At 37.3% G+C, this 22496-nt stretch overlaps 1 protein-coding gene and 2 pseudogenes across 1 annotated transcript; 1 reads left to right on the top strand and 2 right to left on the bottom strand.

The window, feature by feature from the left end:
- Window positions 1-22016, top strand: DDHD2 (DDHD domain containing 2). The gene is given in 18 exon segments (XM_036455224.1): window positions 1-34; window positions 37-219; window positions 1353-1543; window positions 2298-2387; window positions 3495-3615; window positions 5773-5862; window positions 7492-7627; window positions 10659-10867; window positions 11134-11201; window positions 11994-12110; window positions 13469-13564; window positions 14808-14933; window positions 15314-15469; window positions 15732-15834; window positions 15975-16145; window positions 16797-16956; window positions 20858-20964; window positions 21798-22016. Coding segments are annotated over 17 exon segments (2133 nt in total). The 3' UTR covers window positions 20940-20964; window positions 21798-22016.
- LOC118728584 lies at window positions 4556-5565 on the bottom strand (annotated as a pseudogene).
- Window positions 18546-18622, bottom strand: LOC118730934 (annotated as a pseudogene).
- Window positions 22017-22496: the final 480 nt, after the last annotated feature.

Below are 22496 nucleotides of genomic sequence, written 5' to 3'. Positions count from 1 at the left end.
ATGTCATCAGTGGAATCACACCAGAAACAGTTGACTCGTCAGATCCATCCCCATCACCAAACTCATGTAGTTCCTTTGAGCTAATAGACATGGATGCTGGCAGTTTGTATGAACCAGTTTCTCCTCATTGGTTTTATTGTAAGGTAATAGATTCTAAGGAGACATGGATTCCTTTCAACTCTGAGGATTCACAGCAGCTGGAAGAAGCGTATGGCTCTGGTAGGAGAAAAATGACTTATTATAGACAAAGACTTAGTGTCATCTCTCTCAAACTATAATAGTAGTCCTTATAGTGAATGCTATTAAAAGTAAATTTTAGATTTTTTTCCTAGTTATCCCTTATAGCATTTTTATACAGAAGCTCTGCATTACTACTCAGACAATTAATAACGTTTAAGAATTTGGTCTGTATCTCAGTGCCTATTGTAATTTCTGCATAGTTATCCAATCATATTTCTTAGTTCTAGGGTTATGTTTCAGTTTTTGTTTGTAAAGAATTTGTGTGTGGGGTCACATTCACATTATAACAGAATGAATTCTTTAGTTTGTCACTTGTTTTTTTTCTTCTTTTATGAAACATGATGCTTGTTATACTTTATCATCATGATAGTCATGGTCATTATTCACCTTTTGGTCTCTTGAAAAAATTTAGAAAAGTTGTCTTATATACATTAAAAAATATGTATTTATATTTTTGGTTTTCAGAGAGGAAGGAGAGAGAGAGATAGAAACCGCAGTGATGAGAGAGAATTATTGGCAGCCTGGCATGAGCCCTGACCCGAAATTGAACCACAACCTCCTAATTCATAGGTGGACACTCAACCACTGCGACACACTGGCCAGGCTTAAATACATTTTTGTTGTTGTTAATCCTCACCCAAGGATATTTTTCCATTGATTTTTAGAGAAAGTGGGAGGGAGGGGGAGAGACAAACATTGATGTGAGAGAGACACATCAGCTGGCTGCCTCCCGCACATGCCCCTGATGTATGTGCTCTTGACCGGAATTGAACCCAGGACCCTTCAGCTGGTGGACTGATGCTCTATCTACTGAGCCAAACTGGTGAGGGCTATATACATTTTTTTTTAAAGGGAAGCTACTATCTCAGAAAAGGAACAGAACAATGTTTGGGTATTATTTTTTTCATGTTTCATTAAAACCAAGAATGGTTTTGATGGTTTGTAAAATAGTGGAAGGTTAGCAATTAAATTCCATTTTGTTTAATGTTTAATCATGTAGAAAATGTTCATGCGCATGTTTCTTGACATTATTTAGAGTATAACTCAGAACTGTATTTTGGGAGATTTATTTTTATAAATGTACTTCTTTTCCTCTTCTTAATTCTTGCTAGGAAAAGATTGTAATGGGAAAGTTGTCCCCACTGATGGGGGCCGGTATGATGTCCACTTGGGGGAGAGGATGCGGTATGCCGTGTACTGGGATGAGCAAGCGTCAGAAGTGAGACGATGTACCTGGTTCTATAAGGGGGACAAAGATAATAAGTATGTCCCCTACTCGGAGAGCTTCAGCCAAGTACTAGAGGTATTCCTTTGACGCCTTTAAACTAATTCTCTTTAATTTTTTTTTCTTTTCTTATTTAATCTTTTCTTCCTCTATGACTTACATTGTTTTGAAAGTTTCAGGAAAAGTTTGGTTTTATCTGCACCCAGTGTATAGTCTTTCTTTGTGCAAATTAGTTTCAGGATCAAGTAGTTTTTATTTCCAGGTTTTAAAATGTACTGTAGAAATTGTTATGCCCTTAAATAAAAAAGTGTTTTCCCGAATGGTGATTATTGTTAATATTTAAACTATGACCACAGGATTGTCTTTTTGCCTTTTATTTTTCTTGCTCTGAAAACTGCCTGAAATTTGCTTAAAGTAGGACATTATTATTATTGAAATAAATATATAAAAATGTGAACAATGATTATCTCTAGTCTAGATGGTAGAATTAGGATTGATTTTTTTCTTTGTCATGTTATTAATGTTGCATTTAAAAAGAATTTTAAAATAAATTTGATAAATCCAGAGAAAGAGAAATATGTGTAATATATCCCTAATTTTGTGGGAAATACACATGCATTAATATTATTGAAAGAAATATATCAGAATGTGAAAAATATTTGTCTCCAGTCTAGATGATGGAAGGAGTGAATTTTTTATTTGTTTCATACTATTGTCTGTTGTAATTTTTAAAAATGAATCCAATTAATTGTTTAGTAGTATTCTCTTGAATAAGGTTAGTTTTAATAGGAAAGCAATAAGAGAAACGTAATGAAATGTATTTTCTTTTAAGGAAACTTACATACTTGCTGTAACTCAGGATGAATGGAAAAAGAAACTGGAGTCTCCCAACAGAGAAATCATTGTATTACACAATCCAAAGGTAAAGCAAATTGAAAGCCTTTCTCTCCTATTGGTATTAAAGTAAATTGCATTACTAAGGAGAACTTCGTTGGTTTCTTTTCCTTAGGAATTCTATTTTGGATGATCTTTGGGAATTTTATATTATGTGAATAATTATGAAACTTAAAACTTATAGCCACTACTATTATTTACTTGTTCAGTTTATACAAAAAATTTTCTTCGGGAAAATTATGCCTCTGTAGATTCAGACTATCCCTAATACATTATGTGGCATGTTTTTTCCATGTGTAGGATATTGTTAGAAGTCTGTTAGCTTGATGTTTGTTTTCTCTTTTTTTTTAGCTTTATTGAGATAGAATTGACAAAATTATATATTTCTTTAGTTTTTTAATCCTCATCCAAGGATATTTTCATTGATTTGAGAGAGGAAATGAGAGAGAGAGAGAGGAGAGAAACATCGATGTGCAATAGGAACATCCATTGGCTGCCTCCCTTACATGCCCTGATTGGGGATTGAACCCACAATCTAGGTACTTGTCCTGACTGGGAACTGAACCCATAACTTTTTGGTGTGCAGAATGATGCTCAACCAACTGAGCAACCCAACCAGACATAAGATATTTAAATTGTACATTAGCCAAATATATCTTCAGGGTTCTCATTTCCAACTGTAGTAATTGCATATCAAAACTCCATTTGAGATTTGATTATGTATTATATTTTGAAAAACATGTTCCTGCCCCTCATTGTATAAATAGAGATGTCTTTTTAAAAATATATTTATATTTTATTGATTTTTTACAGAGAGGAAGGGAGAGGGATAGAGAGCTAGAAACGTCGATGAGAGAGAAACATTGACCAGCTGCCTCTTGCACAACCCCCACCGGGGATGTGCCCGCAACCAATGTACATTCCCTTGACCGGAATCAAACCTGGGACCTTTCAGTCCGCAGACCGATGCTCTACCACTGAGCCAAACCGGTTTTGGCTAGAGATGTCTTTATATCTATTCATTGTGAATGTTTTATTTTATTGATTAAACTACTTTAGAACCAGAAAAGATTCAGTGGTATGTGCTTAAAATCGCTTATAGAATTAAACAGTTTTGGCATTTTTTCTATTTAAGCTTATGGTGCATTATCAGCCAGTTGCAGGGTCTGATGAATGGGGTTCAACACCCACTGAGCAGGGTCGACCAAGAACAGTGAAGAGAGGGGTTGAGAACATCTCTGTTGACATTCATTGTGGTAATGTTATTTTTTTTTTCTTATCTTCTGATATACTGATTTATTTATGGCTTAAATTCTAACCTTTTTCTATGGATTTGGAGTACCTCAAGGCTTAAAAATGATCTTTAATTATATGAGCTTATTTGGAGTTAATATCACCTATTAAGAATTTAATAGATAGAGAAATCTCTTTTAAAGTTGCTAAGTATGAATGGTAGGATGGATAAAATTTTGCATACTAATCAGGAATCCATTAAATACAGATGAACTGACTTAGTCCTAATTCTAAGAAATATGATTCCACCCATTTGATTAGAAATTTAGTACTTGAAACTCCTGTTGTTGAAGATTTTCAACTAAGCATAAGTATTTTCCAGTACAGCCTTGATAGTTATCCATTGCTATCTAGGGTCATTTATGTTTAGTTTTATAATCTGTTTAACTGGATTATAGTTACAAAATTCTTTTTATCTTGCAGACAGGATAGCTTGTCTCTTGCACAAAGTCTTCGATTTACTATAATTAAAAAGATGCGTTTATAATTTTAAGCTTCAAATACACGCCAGACATTATTGTTACACATTGATAAAAATTGAATATTAGGTAAAATTATTAATGTTAAAATTTGCCTGAATTCAATAACTGCTGTGTTTATATAAGAGGATATTCTTAGGACGTACACATTAAAATATTAAAGCGTTAAGAGGTATGATGTGTACAACATGTTCCTAACTGGTTCGGAAAAGTAAATGTGTATGTACTAGTATGCATAATAAAGCATATTGGTAAATGTTAGAGTGTTGAATCTGGGTAAAAAGTACATGTGAGTTTCTGTACTATTCTTTCAAGTTTTCTGTAAAAAGATTGCAGTTATTTCAAAGTAAAAAGTTTAAAAACAAAGTAAAAAGTTTTAAAAAGGTAAAAATTTTTTCACAGGCTTTCTATTTTATTTTAATCTACACAAAATCTTGGTAATTTATTTCCCTTTTAGCCCTGGGGTCAGTACATAGATGGCTTCTCTTCACCCTTGGAGTTGACAGTTTTCTCCAGGTTGCAGCTAATGATATGACAAAGCTCAGCATAGAAGGCCCTTAGATCCAGCACCATGGCCCTGAGCTCCCTGTAGGCCGCCTCATCTTGTTCCTGCATCAAGGCCTGGTAATCCATTACATGGGTCTCCTTAGAAGCCTTGGACACAGCATCCCCACGTTCTGAGAAGTACTTGGAAATGGTTGTTTGGAAGGCTTCTACTTTGGTCTTGACTGCATTCACCCTCTCCAGCACCTTCTCCTGGATTGCTACCCCAAAGTCATTTCCATCCTCAATCCTGGGGATCAGGTGCTGGATCCACGTGATCTCCAGAATACATTTAAAAATATATATATATTTTATTGATTTTACACAGAGAGGAATTGAGAGGGACATAGAGTTAGAAACGTCGATGAGAGAGAAACACCGACCAGCTACCTCCTGCACACCCCCCACTGAGAATGTGCCTGCAATCAAGGTACATGCCCTTGACCGGAATCGAACCCGGGACCTTTCAGTCCGCAGGCCTGAGCCAAACCGATCCTGGCCAGAATACATTTTTCTTTGAGAGTCCAGACTTCTGGCTTAACCAGCCAAGCAGGGCCAGGAGCTTCTCATTCCCAGGGAGAAAGCTGCACTTAGGGACTTCTTTCTTCTCCTGCTTATCTGTTTCCATCTCCTCATCTTTGGGTGGAGGGTCTGGAATAGGGATGTCCAGTGAGGCTCGGAGAGAGGTCAGGTCAGCCACATTAAGGGAGTCCTCTTAAAAGAGCTGATTTAGGTGTATGATCTTCTGTGGCAAGAATCTGTAGAGGAATTCCTCAGCCTCCTGGAAAAGATTTTGTCTGAAGACATCCACCTGTTTGCGGGCTTCCCCGCTCAGGCGCACCACACAAGGCTTAGCCATGCTGCTCCAGTTGCTAGATCTCGGGTCTCTCTCACAGACTTATTTTAAGATAAATTAGAAACAAAGTAAAATCTCTGTGCTTTTATTAAGTAGTTATATGCAGGATTATTTTGTGTCCTTTAAATTATCTGCTCATATTTCAACTTGCTTATTTTTATAACCTATTCATTGTGAATGTTTGATTTTAGAATATGAGACTAGTTCTGTAAAATAATTTTTCTTTTTAATTTCATTTAAAGGGGAACCTTTACAAATAGACCATTTGGTTTTTGTAGTCCATGGGATTGGACCAGCTTGTGACCTCCGCTTTCGAAGCATTGTACAATGTGGTAGGTTTGCATAACATGTAAGATTAGGTCACTTAAGGGGAATGTTAGTCAGTGCTCCTGTGAGCCGAAATAAAATTTTTATCTTTAGTCTGTTATCTCAGCTGCATAAAAACATTTGGTGCGCTAAAGACAGGTGATAGTAAAGCTTCCCATCTGAGACATCAATTATTAGTGAATTCTGTAGGCTAATAGTTTATTCTCTTAACTAATAATTCTTGAATGAATAAACCCTTAATCCTTTAAAATTCTTTAATGATATGATAATCCTTTGTCTAACTCACATGTGTCAAACACAAGGCCCGCGGGCCAAATCCGTCCCGCCAGGCCTTGCAATGTGGCCCGCACCGCGCTGTCATCACTGCACTCCGCTGCGTTTCCATCACAATGACAGTTTATGACTGTTCAGTAAACCATTCGGCCCCCGATTTAGGCTGGATTTTAGATTTTGGCCCCTTCTCTGATTGAGTTCGACACCCCTAGTCTAACTATTCCAAATTTAAAGAAACTGTAAAGATGATATAATAGTTTAAATGAATAATAGAAACTTCAGTCATTTTTATAATTTATACTGTGATAAACCTCTTGATATTCTAATTGGACTACTTAGATCATTAGCATAACTTGCTTTTGAAAGGTGTTCTCTAAAACTTGATAATATTTAAAATCTATTTGTCTCAACTTGTAAGTCTTATCATATTGGCTTATGCTTCTAAGCATAACCCCTCTTAGAAGGTTAAGATTGATATAATATGAATTTCAGCCGGGACCGGTTTGGCTCAATGGATAGAGCGTTGGCTTGGGGACTGAAGGGTCCCGGGTTCGATTCCGGTCAAGGGCATGTACCTTGGTTGCGGGCATATCCCCAGTAGAGGGTATGCAGGAGGCAGCTGATCAACGACTCTCTCTCGTCGATGTTTCTAACTCTCTATCTCTCTCCCTTCCTCTCTGTATAAAAATCAATAAAATATATTTAAAAAAAAAAGATTGCTATAATATAAATTTCAAACAGCTGTGTATTTTTAAAAATTTAAAAATATTGGGTAGTGGTTATTTGTAAGAACTAGAAAGTTAGAATCGGAATCTGACTGCAAGTCATGTGATATTTTTCTTTTCTTCTTAAAATTGAAATAGTTTCCATGACACATCAGAAATTTTGAAGCTATCTTTCTTTGATGAAATGTATACATTTATTAAAGGAATAGCTTTTCTTTTTTCTTTCTTTTTAAAAAAATATATATTTAAAAAAAATATATATATATTTTATTGATTTTTCACAGAGAGGAAGGGAGATAGATAGATAGCTAGAAACATCGATGAGAGAGAATCATCGACCAGCTGCCTCCTGTACATCACCCACTGGAGATGTGCTCGCAACCAATGTACATGCCCTTGACTGGAATCTAACCCGGGACCTTTCAGTCCGCAGACCGACGCTCTATCCACTGAGCCAAACCGGTTTTGGCAGGAATAGCTTTTCTTATATGCATTCATAATTTTTCTGATACCACTTTGCTATTTTTGACTCAAGTAAATGCATGTTCTAAGCAAATGTAGATAGAGATTCTATTTATGTGATCTATTGCAAATTCATTACTTCACTCTTGATGGATAAGTTAATTTTCTTTTCAGTTAATGATTTTCGAAGTGTTTCCTTGAACCTGCTACAAACGCATTTTAAGAAAGCCCAAGAAAATCAGCAGATTGGGAGGATAGAATTTCTTCCAGTCAACTGGCACAGTCCTTTGCATTCTACTGGTGTGGATGTGTAAGTAATACCAACCGTGATTGTAATGTGTTCTCTGATCATTAAAATGCTTAGGGGCATTTCTGTAATAACTGGTTGTATATTTAAAATTTTGTTCAACAAAAAGATTTTTGTACTTCTGCCTTTTTCTTTTTCTTTTTTCTTTTTAGAGATACATTATTAAATGCTGACTAATCCACTCAGCTGGTATGGCTCTGTGGTTGAGTGTCAACTCATGGACCAGGAGGTCATTGTTCAATTTCTGGTCAGGACACATGCCTGGATTGTGGGCTCAATTCCTAGTAGGAGGCCTGCAGGAGGCAGTCAGTCCATGATTCTCTCTCATCATTGATGTTTCTGTCTCTATCGCCCTCTCCCTTTTTTCTAAAATCAATTCTAGAGATATTTAAAAAATAATAATGCTAACTAATACCTTGGTTTAACTAGTCTGGGTTAGGAGTAAAGGGCTGTGTGTATTTTCTTCTAGTATGTTATACTGGCTCATTAGCATTTACCATTACAGCTTTAAAAAAAATTTTTTTTAAAATATATTTTATTGATTTTCCATAGAGAGGAAGGAAGAGGGATAGAGAGCTAGAAACGTCGATGAGTGAGAAACATCAACCAGTTGCCTTCTGCACACCTCTCGCCGCAATGTACATGCCCTTGACCGGAATCGAACCTGGGACCCTTCAGTCCGCAGACTGATGCTCTATCCACTGAGCCAAACCTGTTTCGGCTGCTTTTTAAATTTCTTTATCATTAAAGCCAAACATTGCTTTCTTCCTATAGAGCAGTGGTTCTCAACCTTTCTAATGCCGCGACTCTTTAATCCAAATCCTCATGTTGTGGTGACCCGCAACCATAAAGTCATTTTTGTTGCTACTTCATAACTGTAATTTTGCTGTTATGAATCGTAATGTAAATATTTGTATTTTCTTATGGTCTTAGGCGAACCTGCTAGTGGTTCTCAACCTGTGGGTCGCGACTATAAAGCCTCAGACTATCGGAAAACACAGATATTTTCATTACGATGAAAAAACTACTTTTTCATGATGGCTTTCTTAAGTTATAAGCCCAATAGTTTTGTTTGTAAATTTTATGGTAATGTCAGATAAGGTTGCCTTATATTAAGGATATTCAGCTCTGGGCTCTCCAGAAAGTAGCATGTTCATCATATACTTCTAAGATAGATCTAGGAGATGCTTCTCTAGAAGATAAAGAAAGTAGTCAGCATTATTTCCATGCTGGTTTTGGAAATGACTTCCCTGATTCTGTGTCTCTCAGTTCTTGACCTAGGATTTGAGCATATTCCATGTGTCAAATGCTCCACTGTAGTGTTTATTTTAATAGGTGTGGCATTCACATATTTAAGCTGATGCTCAGAGGTGACAGGTCATTTAGCCCTCTCTAAACTTTTGTATTTCTCTAAACAAAAGAAACCGTTGAATCTTTGAGGAATTTCTCTGGGAATTTTGAGAAAGTTTTAACTGGAAGTTGATTTAGACAATGTTAGCATTGTTTTCCTTTGTGAGACATGAGTTCTGTTTGCCTTTGGCTTCTTTCAACTTTAAAAAAATTCTACATTGAGAGCTGATCCAATTTGTCATTTGGCTTGTGATCAAACACCTTTAATGCAGAGGATTCTGGGAAAACCCTCTTGTATCTTTTGTATTTTTAACATTAAAAAATATTATATGGAAAGAGAAACATAGATTTGAGAGCAAAACTTTGTCAGCTGCCTCCTGCAGCCCGCTACTGAGGATGGAGCCGGACACTTGGGCATGTGCCCTGACTGGCAATGGAACTGGCAGGCTTGTGGTGCCTGGGGTGATGCACAACCACTGAGCTGCACTGGCCAGAGCTCTTTGTCTTAAAAATCCTTTTTATTACAGAGGATTCTTTACACAAAAGTAGCATATACAGTTAGTTTTCCTGTACTGATTATGATTACCCACCCCCAACAAATCTCAACACATGGCCAGTTTGGCCCTATCCCTGTCAACATGTCCTTGCCAACTGCCCATCCCTCCATTATATTGTTTTTGAGTCACATCACAGGTAAATCACTTCTTATGTAAATGCTTCAGTTTGTATGTTTTAAAGGACTTTTAATAAAATATAACCACAGTACTATTCACACCTAAAAATTCTTAATATCAGCAATTTTCCAATTTTATAATAAATCTTATGATTTATATATACTCATATATAATATATATATACATGCAAAATCAATGTTTTTCTTTCTCTAATAAACAAATGCACACAATACATACATACACACAATTTAAACTAGAATCCAAGGATGCCTTTTAAGTCTCTCTTAATTTCTTGATTATTTTTCTATCTGTTATTTTCTTGCAATTTATGTATTGAAGAAACTGAATTGTTTGTCTCTGAATTTTGTTGATCACGTCCCTTTGGCTTCATTAAACCTTTCTTCTCTGTCCTCTATTTTTTATAAGTTGATAATTGCCTCTTGTATCTTTAAGTAACTAAGTCTAAACTTAGAAGGCTAAGCTAGATAACTTAGAGTAAGTTATGAAATGTATTTTGGTTTTCTTTTTTCTTTTTTTCTTTTTAAAAATTTTTTAAAATATATATTTTATTGATATTTTACAGAGAGGAAGGGAGGGAGAGAGAGATCTAGAAACGTCGATGAGAGAGAAACATCGACCAGCTGCCTCTTGCACACCCCCTACCGGGGATGTGCCCGCAACCAACATACATGTCCCTAAGTGGAATCGAACCTGAGACCTTTCAGTCTGCAGACTGAGCCAAACCGGTTTCGGTTCTTTTTTCTTTTAATGTATTTTACTAATTTCAGAAATAAGAAGGGAGAGGGAGAGAAACATTAATGCTGAGGGAGAATCATTGATCAGCTGCTTCCTGTATGACCCCTACGTAGATGGAGCCTGCGACTTGGGCATGTGCCTTGACCAGGAATCGAACCTTGACCTCCTGGTTCATGGGTTGACACTCAACCACTGAGCACAGCGGCCAGATGTATTTTGGTTTTCTACTTAAAATATCTTTCCTTTTTTTTCAGAGATCTACAGCGAATAACCCTGCCCAGCATTAATCGCTTAAGGCACTTCACCAATGACACAATTCTGGATGTCTTCTTCTACAATAGCCCCACCTACTGTCAAACTATTGTGGACACTGTTGCTTCTGAAATGAACAGAATATATAAACTTTTTCTGCAGAGAAACCCTGATTTCAAAGGGGGTGTATCCATTGCTGGTCATAGTTTAGGTAACAAATGAATTCTCTGTAAGCAGAGAGATTGATCACACTGTTAGGACACCTATTTTTGAAGAACAATGTCTTTTATCAGAATCAGATGCAGAGGTTTAGAACTGGTCTGTGATGAAGAATTTGGAAAGGGTTGGAAGGGTGGTGGTGGAGTGGAAAGAAGACTCATTGCTTCATAGATTTTGCTACATGGGTAATTGACTTATTTTTTTTTGTATAAAAGATAACTATTTAGAAATTGTCCCTTTCTTCTATTTTACTTATAGGTTCGCTTATATTGTTTGATATCCTAACAAATCAGAAAGATTCTTTGGGGGATATTGACAGTAAAAAGGTAATTTAGATGTTCAGATAGATTCTCTGTGCTTAGTAAGGATTTTTAGATTTATTTTTTGTTTTTCACTTAGTTTAGTCTCATTCCATAACTTCAAATTTACATGTATTTTAATAGACTTATAATTATCTCTGTCATTCTTTGATGATAGCAATACACTTCTAGAAATGTTTGCCAGAATCTAAAATATCTATACATATCTTATTTTCCATTATAAGTATGTACTACTAATCTATTATTAGAATTATAAAATTGAGCTGAAATGGAGTTTGCATATGATAAAATGAAGAATGAATTAGATACAAATTGATATAATTTATAGTGTTTGTTTGAAAGCAGTGTGAGGACTTAATGTTTAAACTTCTTTTAGTAAAATAAAGTCCTCCGAACACTATCTCTAATGCTGAGTTAGTACTTAGCAAAATGTCTTATATTTTTTTCTCTTTTTGATGCAAGTGTCCTGTGAGTTCTCCCAGGGCAGGGCTTTGCCTTAGACTGTCTTATGTCTTAGACTGTATTCCTAATAAGAACTCAGTAAATGTTTTGTTAATGACAGTGAACAATGCTCTGATATTCACTCATTCATTTATTTTAAAGCACATTAAGTTTCAAATGAAGTTGCAGAAATTTAGAGATCAGTACCTCTTAATTTATATTCTGTATAAATCACAACTTAAAGTTAAGATACATCTCTATGTGGTAATGTTAGATATATATTTATTGTAAAATGGTATTAATAAAGGAAAATATAAAGAATGTAGAGAATAATGAGCATTACAATTTAATTTTTAGGACTCGCCAAATATGGATCAAGGAGACACACTGACAATAGAGGAAGATCTGAAGAAACTTCAACTCTCTGAATACTTGAGTATCTTTGAGAAGGAGAAAGTAGATAAAAAAGCTCTGGTAAAAAATAACCTTTTATAACTTCATGCCATACCATTTTTAATATTTTTTATTGCTTCATCATACTGCTTAGTAAGAGCTTGCCCTTTGGAAACATTTTAGTCATAAATACTTTGTTATCATTAGTAATGTTCTTCAGTATTATTTATGTGTCTTAAAATCATATCAAGTGATCTTTGCTTTGTGGAAGTTTAAAGTTCAGGAAAGTCATATTGATATGCATATAGCAATAAAGCAAAGACTAAAAAACAGCACACCTCAGAAAACATGAGAGCAAGAAGAAATGACCAGTAACTATTCCAACTCTTATTTTCAGTTATACTTTCAAGAGCAGTACTATAGATATTTGCTTGTTTATTTGTAGGGTTGTTGGTTTTTTTCATTAATGTTGTTTTTACTCTGGTTTTGATATATTAATTCAGTGGCTATTTAGTAATTGTTTACTATGATCAGGCATACTATACGAAGTACTAAAGATAGAGTGGTGAATAAGATAGAAACGGTCCCTAACCTCATGGTGTTTATAGTTTATGGCTAAAGACACCTATTAAGTAATCGAAAACATAATTAAATTATAATTGTGGCCGGGACCTGTTTGGCTCAGTGGATAGAGTGTCGGCCTGCGGACTGAGAGGTCCCGGGTTCGATTCCGGTCAAGGGCATGTACCTTGGTTGCGGGCACATCCCCGGTGGAGGGTGTGCAAGAGGCAGCTGATCGATGATTCTCTCTCATTGATGTTTCTAACTCTCTATGCCTCTCTCTTCCTCTCTGTGAAAAATCAAAATATATTTTTAAAAAATTATAATTGTGATAAGTTCTAAGTAGGAAAAGTACACAGTGGTATAAGAATGCATAGTAGGATGAACTAACTTAGTTTGGGAGGGTGAAGGAAGTCTTCCCTAGTCAAGTGAGTAGCACATCAGCTGAGATCTTGATGGTTATTCTGTTTCATGCTCTCTGCTTAATGTTCTTACTGCTTGTGTCCAGGAGTAGGAGTGTAGTCTGTCTCAGGATGTGACATCCAAGTGAGCATGGAAATCAAGGAGCGTTTTTCTGACATGAAGTCAGATACCTACTTCTGTTGATTTTTAAAAAAATAATACATTGTTACCTGTATTATTGATTGTAGCATTGATACTGTAGTATTGTATTTTATATTCTACTTTAGGCTCCTTTATGAATAAAATACTATTTCCTTCTCTTAGTTATTAGTGATGTACTGCTAGGGAGCCCTAGTAATATAAAGCAAAGAACAGCAGAGTATTTAAGCCTTATCCTTCTAAGAGAGCAGGGCATTTAATTGATTTTATTATACCTAGAAATAAAAAAGATATTTGATTTGATTTTCTCTGCCCAGGCTTTATGTACAGACAAAGATCTTCAGGAAATGGGAATTCCCTTAGGACCAAGAAAGAAGATATTAAATTACATTAGGACCAGAGAAAATTCAATGGTATGTGCTTAATATATATATAGCTTATAGCAGTAAACAATTTTTTACATTTTTGTATCCTTTTGCTTTGTGAAGTCTAGAGAGCTAAATAATTTTGTTAATTGGTTTTTGGCTCTGTTTAAGAAATTAAACACATTTATTGATGCCTTAACAGTATTATTAGCTTTAAAAGTCATATCTCCCCTAGACTCCTGCTACAATTCCCTTTTTTCATTTCTGTTTTATAACTGCTTTATTGAAATACAATTTACATCACATACCATAAAATTCTTCCTTGAAGATTATACAGTTTAGCCCTGACTGGGTAGCTCAGATAGAGCATCATCCCAAAACACCAAGATTGCGGGCTCAATCCCCCATCAGAGCACATACTAGTATAAGAATCAACCAATGAATGAATGAATGCATAATTGGAACAACACATCAATGTTTCTCTCTCTCAAATAAATAAAAATATACAAGTCAGTGGTTTTTAGTATATTCAGAGCTGTGTTACCATTACCACTGTCTAATTCCATTATTTCTCACTCCACCTCTCCCTCCCCCCTCCCCCAAAAAAGAAAGAAAACCTCATATCCCTTAACAGTCACTCCCTATTCCTCCCTGCTATGGACCACTGATCTGCTTTCTGTCTTTATGGATTTTCTTATTCTGGGTATTTTCATATAAATGGAATCACACAATATGTGCCCTATTGCAACTGTCTTCTTTCTCTTAGCATAATATACTCAATGTTTATCCATGTTACAACACTACTAATACATTCTGTTTGGCCTCTAAATTCCTTTCCATATCCTAGTGGTTCACTATTTTTCAACTTTTTTAGCAGGTTGCTCAGTTCTTATTTAAGGTCCAGTATTTGCATCATTTTCTATACCCATAGAGTCATTGTACTTGCTTTAATCAGAAAGGTACAGCACTTTATTGAACTCCTTCGCAATTCTCACTATTTTCCACAGTGCTCTGCTGTTGTTTCCTCTCATGATGTTGCCTAGAGTTTCAACTGCTGCCCAAATGGCTGTGTACCGTTTTCATCATTTTAGAGCAAATAGGGATGTCAATTCATAATTCTAGCCAGCTTTTGTTTTCATCAGTTTTATCTTGTTTTCTGAAAGACTTGTCTCGAAATTATTGGCTGTCATTTCAGAACTTTCCCACACATTTTTTTAAACCAGTAAAAAACTGTATAATCCTTTGGATATTTTTACTGCATAGTTCCACAAAACTATTCTTTATTCTTTAGGGCATTAATAGACCAACTCCACAATCAGCTTCAGGGTTGAATATGTCTGATATCTCCAAAGAATCTGAGTTCTGCAGTAGTGCTGATGGTACTGGAAATGACTATCTGGATGTTGGCATTGGGCAGGTAACAGTACTAATTCTCTTTTTTCATTTCATTGCCTGACACTCATATAGGAACAGATGTAATTTTGTTATTGATAAATGCTCTTAATCCTGGCTTGTGTTGCTAAGTGGTTAGAGTGTCTTGGGTTCAATTCCTGGTCAAGGGAATGTACCTGGGTTGCAGGTTCGCTCCCCAACCCAATCCAGTTGGGTGCAGGAGGCAACCAGTCGATGTAACTCTCTCACATCAAATGTTTCTTTTTCTCTCTCTTCCCTTTTCTCCCCCTCCCTCCCTTCCACTCTCTCTGAAAAAGCAATGGAAAAATATCCTCAGGTGAGGATAAACAAAAAGGGGGGGGGGGGAAATAGAGTAAGAGAGGTGCCTTTATTTTCTCCTTCCAGGTATCCGTAAAATACCCTCGACTCATCTATAAACCAGAAATATTCTTTGCCTTTGGATCTCCCATTGGAATGTTCCTTACTGTCCGAGGACTAAAAAGAATTGATCCCAACTACAGATTTCCAACATGCAAAGGTTTCTTCAATATTTATCACCCTGTAAGCATCAGACAGTTCTTGTGGTTTACCTGAATATTAGGGTTTATTGTAAAGAGCATACAATTTTCTGTTGTGTTGATTTACTTTTTATGTACTCTTCTCTAGTAATGAGATAACATAAATAGTATTAATTTGGAAGTGATGTGGCAGAAAAACTGCATTTTAAGAAATAAGCTTATAATCATTCTTGCCTGATAAACATTAGCAGTTCCTCAAACTCTATTCAGCAGAGGTATATGTAGCTATTGTTTTTTCTATATAGTTTGATCCTGTGGCCTATAGGATTGAACCAATGGTGGTCCCAGGAGTGGAATTTGAGCCGATGCTGATCCCACATCATAAAGGCAGGAAGCGGATGCACTTAGGTAAGACTAAGTACAGAACTTGCTAATTCGAGACCTTCTGGTCAATGCAAACTGACTGGACCCCATTCACTTTGTTTAGTTGTATTGGGCCCTTAACTCATTGTAAGCCGTGTGGTTTTCTTTATTCATATGTGTTTCAGAACTGAGAGAGGGCTTGACCAGGATGAGTATGGATCTTAGGAACAACTTGCTAGGTTCACTGCGGATGGCCTGGAAGTCTTTCACCAGAACTCCAGAACCTGCCTTACAAACTTCTGAAACTACAGAAGAAGCGGAAGCAGAACCTGTGTCAAGTCCAGAGAAGCCTAGTGGTCAGTGACACTGTACACATTGATTTCCTACATCAGGCCTGATAGGAGGGGCTCCGTGGTGTGCAATTCTTACTCTCCAAGGGTCCTCTTACTGACCCTGTTTTATTGTATAGGACCCATGCTATGAGTCATGATAGGCCTTCATCTCTGCTGGCCTTTTCTGTCATCTAATAGCCACAAATTATGGAAGAACAGTATTTGTGAAGAAGAATGTCAAGAGAAGCCAAGCATTGTTAATGAGACTAAAACATCCCCAACTTGGGAACTATGGGGGTAATGTTAAGAGCCTACTCTCTGCAGCACCTTTTACAGGGGAAAGTCTGTGTATTCATGGACCAGTTTTATTTCCCTGGCTGGGGACTCGTAGTTTTACAGTTAACATTGCATTTTTTTATTTAGTTTTCAAATGTCTAAAGGGTTTTATCCCTGCTTGCATTTAGTTTATAGACTAAAGATAAATGAATTCACTACCCAAGGTGCAGGAAAGAAAAAAGGGATTAGATTAAATCAGTGTGACCTGAGAGCCTTTAAAGAAAGATGGGAGAGAGCTTTCTGATGAGAGAGTAGCTCATCTTACAGTAAACGTGGAGCCTGAGGAGAGTAAGGAAGCCTGGAGGCCTTAGACTCTTACTGTGGTTCTTCCATATCCAGATGCTAACACAGAAGAGAGCTCTGAGGCAGTTAAAGAAGTCCCGCCCATCAACGTGGGAATGCTGAATGGAGGCCAGCGCATTGACTACGTGCTACAGGAGAAGCCCATTGAGAGTTTCAATGAGTATTTATTTGCTTTACAAAGCCATCTATGCTACTGGTAAGTGTATGGTACTTTTTTGTTTCATTTGTTTTTGTGTTTTTGGTCTAATCTATACTAATAAAAGAGTAATGTGCTAACTAGACCGGGAGACCTTCCGGACGTCCTTCCAGATGAAGCTGGGGCTGGGCTGGCCTGCAAACTGCCCCCAAATGGCCTCAGCCCCTCGCCCAGGGCGGCTACCCCCCCCAGCGAGGACCCTCACCTGATGGGGGCATGGCCAGCCTGAAAACAGCCATCAGCCCCTTGCCCAGGCCCACCCTGCCCCCAAGGGAACCCCCATCCTGATCCTGGACCCCCTTCAGGGCAGTGCTCCAGGCCTCTATCTGTAGTAATAAAAGGGCAATATGCTAATTAGACCAGGAGACCTTTCAGAAGACCTTCCGGACATCCTTCTGGACAAAGCCATGGTGGTGGGGCTGAGGCAGAGGCAGTTATGGGCAATCAGGCCAGGAGGGGAGGGCAGTTGGGGGTGATCAGGCTGGCTGTGGGGGGCGGGAGTTGGGGGTGAGCAGACTGGCTGTGGGGGGGGCAGTTGGGGGCAGGCAGGCCAGCAGGCAGAATGATTAGAGGTTATCAGGCAGGCAGGCAGGTGAGCACTTAGAAGCTAGCTCCCACATTGGTAGAGGGATGTTTGACTGCCACTGGGATCAGGCCTAAACCGGCAATCAGATATCTCCCGAGGGGTCCCAGATTGGAGAGGGTGCAGGCTGGGCTGAGGGACACCCCCTCACTCCTTGCGGGAATTTCGTGCATCAGGCCATTAGTTTCATAGTCTCCAGGTAATCACTGATCTGCTTTTGTCACTATAGACTAGTTTGCACATAGCTTTTATATAAATAGAATCATACTATATACTCTTTTTGTATTCACCGTGTTGTTTGTATCAGTAGTTCTCTCCTTTATTGCTGAGTAGTATATGAATGTACCACAATTTGTTTAGCCATTCATGCACATGTTGATGGACATTAGGGTTGTTTCTAGTTTTGGGCTGTTACTGAACTGCTATGTTCAAGATTTGTGTGAACATATTCTTTAGCTTCTCATGGGTAAATATTAGGAGTAGAGTGATGAGTAAAATGATTTTTAAAAGAAATTGCCAAATGGCTTTTCTGCCAGCATTTTCCATTCTCATTAACAATATGAGAAGTCCAGTTGCTCCATAGCCTCAACAGCACTTGGTATGATTGGTCTTATGATTTGTCTCCCAACCTTTCTAAACTGGTTCTAATGGCACCTCATTACCATTTTAATTTGCATGTTCCTAATGCATAACAACATTGAACACATTTTCTTGTGTTTGCCATCCATACATCTACTTTGGTGAACTATTCAAATCTTTTCCCCATTAAAATTGGATTATCTTAGTAAGTTGCAAGAATTCTGTATTCTAGTTACAAGTCCTTTTCAGGTATATTTTTTCTCAGGATGTGGTTTGTTTTTCATTTTATTTTAAAGGCAAAAGTTTTTTATTTTTATGAAATTCAATTTATTCATGTTTGTGCTTTCTGGACATATTTAAGAAATCTTTGCCAAACCTAGCCTTTAGGATTTCTACTGTGTTGTCAAAGTTATATTGTTTTAGCTTTTAAAGTTAGGTCTATGATTCATTTTGACTGAGTTAATTTTACTACACTTGATCTTAGCCAAAAGGCTGAGAAGCGATTGACTGAGTTAATTTTTAATATGGTGTGAGGTTAAGGATTAAGGTTCATTGTTTTGCAATTCTCCTAGAAACATTTGTTGATAAGTTTATTGAGAAATCGCTGAATTGCCTTGGCTATATTTTGTCCCATTGATCTATTTATCTATCGTTATGCCAGTAAAACAGTCTTGATTACTATAGAATCAGGGATGTGGGTCCACCAATTTTATTATTTGAAGTTATTTTAGCTATTGTAGGTCCTTTGCATTTCCATAGAGGTATATTTTAGAATGAGCTTGTGTCCTGGCTGGTTTGGGTCAGTTGATTGGAGCATCATCCTGTACACCAAAAGGTGGCAGGTTCAACTCCTGGTCAGGGCATATACTCAAGTTGTGGGTTTGATCCTCAGTTGGGGTGTTGCTGGAAGCAACTGATCGATGTTTCTCTCTCACATCCATGTTTCTCGTCCTTCCTTCCTCTTTCTAAAAAAACAAAACAAAACAAAACACTTAATTTCAACCAAAACGATTTCTGGAACTTTGTGATTGTACTTTGGGGAGAATCGATATCTTTATTAAGAGTTTTCTGATCCACAGACATGATATCTCAGTGTACTTTAGTTTTTTACTTTCAGCAGTGTTTTGTAGTTTGCAGTGTATGTATTGTGTACACAATAGCTTTATATTGCATTTCTTCATCCTGTTTCTCTTCAGATTGAATAAATAAAAAAAAAATGCATTCTTCCTAACATATACTTAAGGACCTTTTTATTTCCTTTTCTGGGAGTTATATATGCCCTTTATTCTCTTTTACATACATTGAAATGTTGGTGGTTTATTTTATTTTATTGATTAGTCTGCAGTATGAGTTGCATATCCCCTTCTCCCAGTTTGTCTTTGACATTGCATACACTTGTGGTTTTTTTTTGTTTGTTTGTTTTTTTTTGTTTTTTTTGCATACACTTGTTTTTGCTTAGTAGAAAATTTCATTTTTATGTAGTCAAATTTTGTTATTTCCTTTTTGGCTTCTGGAATTTGTGTTATACTTAGATCTTTCTTACTTCCCAAAGAATTTACCACAGTTTATTCTGTTATTTTAAGATTTAATTTACATGTAAATCTTTAATTCTCTTCAAATTTATCCTAATTAGGTGTGGATTGATCCACATCATTTTCCAGATGGCTGTCTAGTTATTAGAACAGTTAATAGATTTGAGATTCATCTAACTTTATTAAATTCCTATATGTATTATATTAATTTCCTACATATATTTAAGACTATCTCTGAACTTCCTGTTCTTTTCTATTGATACTCTTTTTATTTTTATGCACCAGGATCACACCATTTAAAATCTCCACTTGCTCTGGCCAGTGGGTTCAGTGGTTAGAACATCAAGAGCATGTATTGGGTTGCAGGTTTGATCCCTAGCCTTGGTCAGAGCACATACAGGAGGCAGCCAAATGATGCCTCTCACATCAATGTTTCCCTTTCTTCTCCCTACTCTCACTCTCTTCCTTTCACTCTCTCTCTAAAAAAAAAAAAAAAAGGGAAAAATATCCTCAGTGAGGGTTAACAAACCAACAAGAATGGTATGGCTCAGTGCTGAGTGTTGACCTATGAACTAGAAGGTCATGGTTCGATTCCTGGTCAGGACACATGCCTGGGCTGTGGGCTCACTCCCTGGTGGTGGATTTTTTTTTTTTTAATTTTTAAAAAATATATTTTATTGATTTTCACAGAGAGGAAGGGAGAGGGATAGAGTTAGAAACACTGATGAGAGAGAAACATCGATCAGCTGCCTCCTGCACTCCCCCCACTGGGGATGTGCCACAACCAAGGTACATGCCCTTGACCTGAATCGAACCCGGGACCCTTCAGTCCACAGGCCGATGCTCTGTCCACTGAGCCAAACCGGTTCGGCCCTGGTGGTGGATTTACAGGAGGCAGCCAATTGATGATTCTCTATCATCATTGATGTTTCTATCTCTCTCTCTCCCCCTCCTCTCTGAAATAAATTTTAGAAATATTTTTTTAAAAAAGGAAATAGTTCGTTATTTACTGCTATTTTTTTTTGTATATTACTGTACATAATGCTAGACTTCCAAACCACTACCAATTACATCACCTTTGAATCTTTTTGCAGTAGTAAAAAGATGAATTTGCAACGTGTTGCATAAATTAAATGAGTTAATATATGTAAACCATCTAATGTAAATGTTAGTTCCTTTTTTACAACATAATTTTCTCTCCTTACAGGGAGTCTGAAGATACAGTATTGCTGGTCCTCAAAGAAATCTACCAAACCCAGGGTATCTTCCTTGATCAGCCTTTACAGTAAAAATGAAACTTTATGGCTGCTTAATGTAAGTTTTTAAATGTCATGTATACAGCATAATTCCTACATGTTAACATGTTAAAAAGAACTAAGGAGTTGGACTCTCTATAAATATTATACTTTTCTGTTGCCTGTCACTAAACTCTAATTTTTCTAGGAAATGTTTTAGTTATTATTCATTTTTAAAGGAACTCTGATTAACATTCATGGGAAAAGGTCTATAGCGCTGTGATTAGTGTATATGTGAGTGTGCATGTGTGCACTCGGGCTTTGCTAGTGATTTGGCCCAATAATATTTGTTATTTTTAGGATCCAAACTCAGAATCTTAATAGTTCTGATCTAAGAATTACCATGGCAACAGTTACAATTTTAATTACAAACATCCCATCCTGAGATTTACTCGGTCTTCTAGATGTGTATTATATCTAACTAGAGGCCGGTGCACGAATTCTTGCACAGGTGGGGTCCCTTGGCCTGGCCAGCAATTGAGGCCTATTGGGGGGCTGGCTGGCCATGAGGAGGGACTGTGGGAGGTTGGCCAGCTGGGGTGGGGTGCCACGAGAGGTTGGCTGGCCAGAGGGAGGAGCGGTGGGAGGTTGGCTGTAGGAGCGCATTGACCAGGGACCAGCTCTTGTGTTGAGTGACTGCCCCCTGGTGGTCAGTGTGCATCATAGCAATTGGTCGTTCCGGGAGTTGGGTTGTGACTGTCGCTTAGGCATATGTGTGTGTGTGTGTGTGTGTGTGTGTGTGTGTGTGTGTGTATGTATGTATGTATTCATTCATTTATTAGGCTCTGGCATTCTCCCTTGGTGCCTTCCAGTTGTGCCTGCATGGTGACCTCTTTTCCCCTTTCTCCCTAGATGGACATTGAGGGGGTCCTTCTCCAGAATATACACCTGCTTGTTGCCGCAGTTTTCCTCTCCTCAGCTGTATCATTTCTTGCATGTTGCCTGTCACTCACCATTGGCGGCTTTGGAAGATAATCTTCCATTTTGGAAGTGAGTGGAAAAGCAAAGGGAAGACACCCTATTATTTTTTACCGCTGGCTTCATATAAATACTTGCCATTCTTTCTTCATAGCTGGGGGTGGTTTACGTCCTTAATTCTTTGATGACAGTATATAGGTACCAGACTTTATTGCCTATCATGTAAGATGGTAGTAAATCTGCTTTGAGTTTGATTTGTTTTGGGTTGGTAGAAATTTTTCTAGGATATGTTTTAGTTTGGAAGCAGACTGTTCAGCAGGTAATTGGGGTACATTCTTCTCTTCCTAGTGTTCTCTGCATTGAAGGCTGCGTCTAAATGGATATGGAAAAGACTGTTGGGCAAATTCTGTTGAGCTATTTTTTTTTTTAAAATATATTTTATTGATTTTTTACAGAGAGGAAGGGAGAAGGATAGAGAGCTAGAAACATCAATGAGAGAGAAACATCGACCAGCTGCCTCTTGCACACCCCCTACTGGGGATGTGCCCGCAGCCAATGTACATGCCCTTGACCGGGATCGAACCTGGGACTTTTCAGTCTGTAGGCTGATGCTCTATCCACTGAGCCAAACTG

The sequence above is a fragment of the Pipistrellus kuhlii genome, unplaced genomic scaffold, assembly GCF_014108245.1.
Source record: "Pipistrellus kuhlii isolate mPipKuh1 unplaced genomic scaffold, mPipKuh1.p scaffold_m20_p_3, whole genome shotgun sequence".
NCBI classification, from domain to species: Eukaryota; Metazoa; Chordata; class Mammalia; order Chiroptera; family Vespertilionidae; genus Pipistrellus; species Pipistrellus kuhlii.
This window is presented reverse-complemented; position numbering and strand designations above follow the sequence as displayed.